The 8,923-nt window shown below is 41.8% G+C and overlaps 1 protein-coding gene across 1 annotated transcript; it reads left to right on the top strand.

The window, feature by feature from the left end:
- The first annotated feature begins 201 nt into the window (after positions 1 to 201).
- On the top strand, positions 202 to 2,639 carry LOC103999785 (serine/threonine-protein kinase RIPK). Its single transcript, XM_009421635.3, has 5 exons — positions 202 to 607; positions 722 to 857; positions 1,366 to 1,502; positions 1,679 to 1,802; positions 1,895 to 2,639. Exons 1-5 carry the CDS (start codon positions 245 to 247, stop codon positions 2,452 to 2,454), a joined length of 1,320 nt encoding a protein of 439 aa, XP_009419910.2. The 5' UTR covers positions 202 to 244; the 3' UTR covers positions 2,455 to 2,639.
- Positions 2,640 to 8,923: the final 6,284 nt, after the last annotated feature.

Raw genomic sequence — 8,923 nt, forward strand, 5'->3', positions numbered from 1 at the left:
TAATAATAATAATAATAATAATAATAATAATGAAAAAGCCCCTCAAACCAAACCATTCCTTCTGTTCCAGAGTTTCCCACAGATTTCCTTTGATGTTGTCCGAGTCAACGGACAGTTCAGTCATTACACACCACAAGCATTGAGGAAGTCACGCCTTTATATGTATGTGCACATCTCGCTGCTGAGTTGTGCCTAAACTACCTTCCTCTTCCTCCTCAAACTCGGTCGCAACCCCTTCTCCAAGATGTCCAGTAATTCATGGAAGTCATTCTTAACCGGCTGCTGGGCGAAGAGCGTTGAGAACTCTGCAACAAGTCCCAGAAAGCTCCAGTGCAGCTCGAGTTCTGATCTAAGCAACTCCAGCGCACCATTCTCGCCCGAGGACCTGTCGTTGACTCTCGCAGGATCCAACCTCCATGTATTCACCATTGGAGAGCTCAAAGCTGTCACGAGGAACTTCTCCATGACCAATTTCATCGGATCAGGTGGATTTGGCCCCGTCTACAAGGGTTACATCGACGACAAGCTTCGGCCAGGCCTCAAGGAGCCGCATGTGGCGGTGAAGTCCCTGGATTTGGACGGCTTGCAGGGCCACAGAGAGTGGCTGGTGAGCGCTAGCTACCACCATGACTTGGACCTCTTTTAAGCTATTAAGCTCTGTTAGTTAAACTCGTATCAGGTTTCTTTGTGGGTGATCTAGTTGCTGTCCGTGTGACTTCAGGCCGAGGTCATCTTTCTTGGGCAACTGCGGCATCCCCATCTCGTTAAACTGATTGGTTATTGTTGTGAAGATGAGCACAGGATGCTCGTCTACGAGTATATGCCTCGAGGAAGCTTGGAAAACCATCTCTTTAAGAGTAAGTCTAATTCTTGAAACAACAAAGAAGCAACAGTTGTTGTCTTTTTCTTATTTTTTTTGTTGAATGACAGTCTTTCTTTGTGCTTTAAATTTTACTCTGCTCATATCCTAATAGAGCATCCATCAGGTCATAAAATCCTCAATAGAATATGCTTATTTTGCTTTTATATATACCTAAGGAACATGCGAAAGTTGGTTTCCTGTGTCCTTATGAAACACTTGCTTTCATGACAAGTATATAAACATAATCTAACGAAGCACTTGCTTTCGAACAACGTTAGTATGCAACTTGCGCAAGCAAGGTTGAACTATCACTTCAAAATTATTTTCTGTAATTCAATTTTGTGCTCATCAACTTTGTCATTTTTCCATGCGCATCAGTGCTCGCTTGGGGCCTGTTGGCTCGTTTTTCGTTGACTTGCAATGGCTTTGGTAGATGACAGACACAGTTCAGGTGGAACCTATATGAGGGTTAGTTAATCTTTACCTACTCTTTATCTGCGCAGGACTGCTTGCTTCATTGCCGTGGTCAACGAGGCTAAAGATAGCAGTGGGAGCCGCCAAGGGCCTCGCTTTTCTGCATGAAGCCGAGAAGCCGGTCATCTACCGCGATTTTAAAGCGTCAAACATACTGCTCGACTCGGTAAGTATCTTTGACCTCGATGGATCCAACAACACATCAAATGCAAGTTGCATTTTAACCCCAACCTTTAACCAAATAAAAATAGTAAAAATAAAAGACGATCTCCTTACAAACCAACCTCCAAGCTTACCTCATTGACGTGTGAGATCGACGGCAACGTTGACTGAGTATCGCAGGATTACACGGTGAAGCTTTCGGATTTCGGTCTGGCAAAGGATGGGCCGCAGGGAGACAACACCCACGTCACCACGCGTGTCATGGGTACACGTGGGTACGCGGCACCGGAGTACGTATTAACCGGTAAGAAAGACAACAAACAACCAACGTCACCACATGGCTACGCCGCCGTGGCTACCGCTGATTAACCAACAAGCAATTGGATCCCTGCGCAGGTCACCTAACGGCCAAAAGTGACGTCTACAGCTTCGGAGTCGTGTTGTTAGAACTACTGGCTGGGAGACGGTGCGTCGACAAAACCCGACCCAATCGGCAAAAGAACCTTGTCGATTGGGCTCGACCCTACCTCAACAATTCAGACAAGATAAGCCGCGTCATGGACCCCAATCTCGACGGCCAGTACTCGTCCAAAGGCGCCCAAAAGGCCGCTGCAATTGCCTACAAATGCTTGAGCCACAATCCCAAATCGAGGCCCAACATGAGGACCGTCGTGGAGACATTGGAGCCGCTTCTCAACCTGAACGATGTGCCTGTTGGCTCCTTCGTCTACGTTGCGCCAACGGAGCGAGTCACCGAGGATACGAAGGCGGAGAAACTGGACACGGAGACGGAAGAGACGCACCACGGCCACCACAACCGCGATCGGAGGCACAAGCAGCGATTTCCTAACTCGGTGATTCATTCCGAGGTCACCCTGCACAGGGATGGCAACAGTTTGTACCGTAACTCCCACTTCAGGAGATCCTTGAGGCAGAACCAGGAACGTGGTGCGTGAACAACAACGACAACAACAACCACCAACATCAGCATCACACTGCCGTATATATATATATATATATATATATATATATATATTGTAGATACGGCATTGGCGTCGGTTCATTGAAATCATTTCCACAAGCCATGTGAAATTTGAAAGAAATTTTGACTCAGAAATGCTCTTAAACTGGTTAATGGTTGAAAAAACTAAAAGTTCAGAAAGGCTATCAGCTCGCGGGATGAATGACCCACCTTTGATCCGATGACATGATAGTATGTCACGTTGGGGGAAAAAAGAAAAAAGAAAGAAAGAAAAGACAAAAAGGAACTTTTAAATTACTTTACAAGTATCGATTGGCTTCAGTGGTTAATTTCAGCTGGCACTCACCTGCAAAACCCTCGTTTCAACTATGTTGTAATTAATACCATTGTCTCGTACGTTGCTAAGTTTATTGAGTCGGTTAAAAAAAGAAAAAAAACTTATGGAGAGATGATGGTAGTGACGTTGCTATTAGCATAAAATATGTAATCATGCTATCGGAAAAATTTTTATACCAAGATTGAAATCAAATAAATTGGATCTAACAATATTACGATAAATACATTTCTGTTCAGAAAAATAAACATCTACAAACACTTCATCTTCAGATCTAAAATATCAATATGTAAGGATCTGCAAAGAGAACTTGTTTCCTCTCTTCCTATCTTTTCACAAGATCATTAGATTGATGGATTAGGGGATTAGGGGAGAGGGAGATTGAGAAAAAAACCTTAATCTCTCAATTGTTGAGATGCTACTCAGATGCACACTTAGCCCCTATAGGTCCTGTCTATTTATAGGCGAGAGCAAAAGGTCTAGAATAAGTTATTAAGAGAATTCCTCCCATCAAGGTTATCTCTTATGGAATCATACTTTAACATGGATTTCTTTTCTATTGGCCAATAATCATAATCAGAATCCAATCATATCTATAATATACCTTACCTAATTAAATAGGGCCACATAATATAACATTCTCCCACTTCGCCCAATAATTGGTAAGATACAAAAGGACTTAAAATAAAAAATAAATAAATAAATTTTATTTAAAAATAATTTGACTCAATTGGATTCTGAAATTTTTGGAAAAACTATATACTCGCGCGTGAATTTTAGAAAATAGGCTAATAAGTCCAATAATAATAATAATAATACTACATTAAGTTTGATTAACAATATGTGTTGAATCTCGTATTTTGATGATGAAACTACTTGATATATGTTTATGATTTAATCTACGTTGTGAGTGACGCAGGATGCTTCGATCAGGATGAGACAATTAAAACAGGAAAATCATGTTGTGCCGGAGAAACATGTCAGAAGATTGGACATCGGGCCGGTGGATCGGTCAACGTATCGACAGAAGGCTTCGGGCCGTGGACTCGGGCATCGGGCCAAGAAGAGCGGGTATTGTGCCAAGAATATCGGAGTTACGGAGTCAACTGGCCGATTGGGCAATAGGCTGCAGGAGAGAACGATGCGCCGAAGAATCGGACGAAGCATCGAGGGACCAATGACATGCCGGACAACTTGGTTAATTGCTTAGGATTAATTGTCTCGATCGAAGTTTTGTTTTAAGTGTGTAGGATTAACTACGATGGAAGAAAGATATGCAGCAGGAGTTGCGCCGGAATCAAGACAATGATCACGTTGGGAGTTCGAGAGTTCGACGGAAGTTCGGAAAGTCGTCGGAGGTTCCGCGGGAACAAATCCGAGAAGTCCATGAGCTTGCCAAAGAAGCTCGTCGGAACTCGCCAAGTGGATCATCGCAAGTCCAGGAGTTTGTCGGAAGTCCACAGGAGCATCACCGAGGGTTCATCGGATGATCGACGGAAGTTCACCGGAAGCTCGCCGGAAAAAGCGATTGACGCACCGGAGCAAGTTGCAGTAAATGTCTTGGGAAATATCGTAGTTAGCATAATGATTAAGTTGAAAATGGGAGGTGATCCCATTAACTTAATCTTGGGGCAATTGGGCCCCTGAAAAACCCAAATTGGGCCGAATGGATCAACCCATTCAGACCCTGATTTCTGCCAAGCGGTTGAACCGCCCTAGCCAAGCGGTGGCATCACCTGGGCTCAGTCTCCGAGTGAGACTGGGCAGTGCAACCGCCCCTGACAGGAGGTGGCACCGCCTGAGCGGACGGATGATTATGGACCATGTGATGTGTGTACTTGTGATTATTATTATTATCGGGGCCTATGAGCCACCACTTTATTTCTCGTTTATTATCGGGCCTGCATATCTATGATTAAGTTGTAATTACACAAAGAGGCACAACGGGAGCATGGAAGCAATAGCGGGACCCACAAGGCCGAGACAAACGATAATGATGCATGGAGATGCACCGAGTGTTAAATCTCAAATTTTGATGATAAAATCAATTGATGAGTTTATGATTTAATCTGTATTTTTGAGTGATGCAGGACTAGCTTCGATCAAGGAGAGGCAAATTAATTAAAGCAGAAAGAATTATATTGAATCGGATTGAACATGTCAGAAGATTGGACGTCGAGCCAGATGATCGATCGACATGTCGGTAGAAGACTCGTGTCGTGAATTCGGGCATCGGGCCGAAGGAGTGGACATTACGCCAAGGAAATCTAAGTTTCAGAGGTCAACATGCCGATTAGGCAAAAAGTTGTAAAAGAGGACAATGCGTCGAAGGATCAGACGAGTGCTAGATGAACCAATGACATGCCGGACAAATGATTCATGCTTTATAATCATCTGTCTAAGATCAAAGCAGTTTAGGGGCTTTAAATTTGAATCCATTTGGGGCCTATAAATACCCCACTCTTTCTTGCTTAGAATGGAAATAATAGGGTAGAAAGGGGGAAAGAATCCTTGACGAAAAAGGGTTGAAAAACCTTGAAATGTGTTAAATGTTCCCCTCCACCTCTTAGAGTTTAGAGTTCATTCTAAGAGAGGTGTGAAACATGTAAAGGTTCTCTCCTGAGCCTCTCAAAAGAAGAATAGAGTTGTAAGAAGGAGGTTGATCTTCGCCTATTAAAGGAAGATTGTTAGTGGATGCCGGTGGCCTCAACGGAAGAGGAATTGGTGGAGTGGATGTATATCACGACGACCGAACCACTATAACTCGGTTTGCATTTACTTCTTGCAATTTACATTTATTACAAACTGTCATTCTTTACTTGCTCTACATCCACTACACTCTTTTGTATGCTTTCAAGTTAACATCTTCCGAAACGGGTTTAATCGCAATGAGATTTTGAACCGATGTAATTTTTACCGTTGCACTAATTCACCCCCACACCCCCACCCCCCCCCCCCCCCCCCCCCTCATAGTGCTGACTCGTTCCTAACACCGAGATGCCGATGGAACAAACGAGAACAAGATAGATGATCACATGGAATGAAGATGCACTACTGCACACATAGATCTTGATTTGAGTGATTAGGACCACTAGCTCGGGCCTAATCATATTAGGCTATAGTCCATGATCATCTAGTATGATTGCTCATGTGATGTGTGATTGCTTATACACCTACTAGATATGTATATATATTTGCATGCGATATAGGTATATATTAAATATGTATGTGTATGACATGTCATATTAGGAGACCAAATCAAAATCCACTCTCTCGATAATAGTAAGTCTGTAAATGTGAGGCAATTAGATTGATCCATATGACTCTCCATTGTTATAGGTAGGGACCGATTCTCGACATAGGTTGAGTTTCTCAAGTCCCTCGAGGCTCACCTATATCGTGATTTGCTATCTTGCCTACAACATAGAGATGTCACCGGTGACTTGAGGATATGGTATGCTTAGTCGAGTCCCTCGAGGGTATATCATCGAATCAGACTCATCCTATAACGATGGTGTTGACATAACCAAACATCATGGTTGGTCGAGTCCCTTGAGACCATGGTAGTTCGAAGGCCGAATAGGACGAGAATTACAACGAGTTGTGATCGGCAAGAGTTTCCTACCTTTATGGGATTAGCGTGACTAGTCGAGTCCCTTGAGATTACGTTAAGATACTGATTGGATCCCAATCCCCACTAGAGATCCGTTGGGGGGTCTCCAATTCATATACCGGAGAGAGTTATGTGTTTCAAGAGAAAATAGTGGGAGTAAATTAAGATAGAAGTCCATATCTTATTTGTTTATTTTTCTATAAAATCTGCATGTTATTATTTTTTATATTGCATCTTTATTTTCAGAAAATGTCGCTTTCAAATCTCTTACGTGGCATACTTGATGTCAACCACCTCACTAATCCAAATTATACTAATTGGCTTCGCAACTTGAGAATTGTTCTCATGGCGGATAAAATCATGTACTTCCAAGATACAATAATGTCAACGCTCGAGAAGGGGCAAGCAAGGATGAGATAGCTTGCTACATGAAGTGCATAAATGACTCTACTCTTGCTCAATGTTACATGTTGGGCTCCATGACTCCTGAGTTACAGAGACAGTATGAAAAGATGGATGCTAGATCCATTCTCCAATATGTCCATAAACTATTTGAGGAATAGAGAAGGACTCAACGATATGAGATATCCAAGAGCCTCTTCTATGCTAGGATGACTAAGGGGATACCGGTTCAGAACCATGTCCTAAAGATAATTAAGTGGATAGAGAAACTCACAAGTTTGGGAATGGTCCTAGAGGATAACCTATGTGTGGATCTTATGCTTAAGTCCCAACCAAATTCCTTTTCACAGTTTATAATATATTTTAATATAAACAAGTTTGAGGTGAATCTCATTAAGCTCCTCAATATGTTGAGGGAGGCAGAGAGAACTATCAAGAAAGAGAAGCTAGTTCTTTATACTAGTGAGACCAGAGAGAAAAAGAAGGCAGAAAAGTTCCTTAAAAAGGACAAGGGCACGGGCAGACCGAGTAAAGCAAGGTTGCTAAAAAGGTCCCAACAAAGGACAAAGGCTAGTTCTTCCACTACGGCAAAGATGAGCATTGGAAGGGGAACTACAAAGAGTATCTTGTAGAGAGGGTGAAACAAAAGCTTGAAGAAGCTTCAAGTACATTCATAATCAGTCTCCATTTGTTGTATTCTTATAATAACACGTAGGTATTAGATACCAGTAGTACTTATCATATTTGCAATTCATTGCAGGTTATGGCAAGACTTTGGAGATTGGTGAGAGGTGAGATGGACCTTAAGATAGGCAATGGAGCAAAAGTTACTATAGTAGCTATTGGCAAGGTCACCCTACATATGCCTGATGGAGCTATTATTGCATTAGATGCATGCTATTTTGTTCCTTCTATTATCAAAAATATTATTTCTATTTTATTTTTGATAATTAGTAGATATAAATTAGTTTTTGAGAATAATAGTTGTTCAATATTATTAGATGGTGAGATCATCACGAGAGAAACATTGCATAATGGTTTGTTTATGCTAGACACTACTCCACATATCATGAATAGAAGGAACAGTGCATACCTATGGCATTATAGGCTAAGTTATATCCGTGAGAGAAGGATTCAAAAGTTGCTAAAGGATAGATATCCAAACCCATTCGACTATGAGTCATATATAACTTGAGAGCCTTGCCTTCGTGGAAAACTGACCAATACTCCTTTTAGTGGAACTAGAGAGAGAGCCACTAAGCTATTGGAACTCATACATAGTGATGTATATAGACCCATGTCAACTCATGTCATACGTGGTTACTCCTACTTTATTACTTTAATTTATGATTTCTTAAGCTATGGACATATGTACTTAATGAAGTACAATTCCGAGGCCTTTGAGAAATTCAGAGAGTATAAGAATGAAGTGGAGAACTAGACTGGGAAGAGTATCAAGACTCTTCGATCAGACTGAGGAGACGGATACTTGATTACAGAGTTCACCCAATTCCTCAAGGACCATGGGATTCTATCAAAATGGACACCTTCTAATACACCTCAGCTCAATGGTGTATCTAAAATGAGGAATTGTACATTGTTAAACATGGTGCAGTCCATAAGTACATAAACACCATTGTCAAAAGGTTTGGCATAAAAAATTTTAAGAGAGGTCTCATACCGATGAGATATGAGATATCGCTTTCTAAGAGTATGTCCCCAAAGACTCCTGTAAAAAGAGCGAACATAGATAGGATACCTTGTGCCTTTGCGATAGGGTCTATCATATATGCCAAGCTATATACTAGGCCTGATATAATGCATGCTTTGAGTGTCACGAGCAGGTATCAGGTGGATCCAAGCTTGGAGCACTAGAAAGCAATAATGTATATCCTTAAGTACTTGAGAAGGACTAAGGATCTTTTACTAGTATATGAAGGTAGTAGCCTAAGGGTTGAAGGCTACACGGACTCGAGTTTCCAATTTGATGTCGATGATAGCAAGTCTAATTTAAGGGATGTGTTCACCTTGAATGGAGGAGTAGTATGCTGGAAGAGTTCCAAGCAAGATACTACTACTAACTCGACCACAAAA

Source organism: Musa acuminata, chromosome BXJ3-10 (genome assembly GCF_036884655.1).
Source record: "Musa acuminata AAA Group cultivar baxijiao chromosome BXJ3-10, Cavendish_Baxijiao_AAA, whole genome shotgun sequence".
NCBI lineage: Eukaryota > Viridiplantae > Streptophyta > Magnoliopsida > Zingiberales > Musaceae > Musa > Musa acuminata.

Coding starts and splice junctions, on each gene's coding strand:
- LOC103999785 (XM_009421635.3), top strand. CDS start 245: ATGTCCAGTAATTCATGGAAGTCATTCTTAACCGGCTGCTGGGCGAAG. Junction 858..1,365: donor GGAAAACCATCTCTTTAAGA/GTAAGTCTAATT, acceptor TTATCTGCGCAG/GACTGCTTGCTTCATTGCCG. Junction 1,803..1,894: donor ACCGGAGTACGTATTAACCG/GTAAGAAAGACA, acceptor ATCCCTGCGCAG/GTCACCTAACGGCCAAAAGT.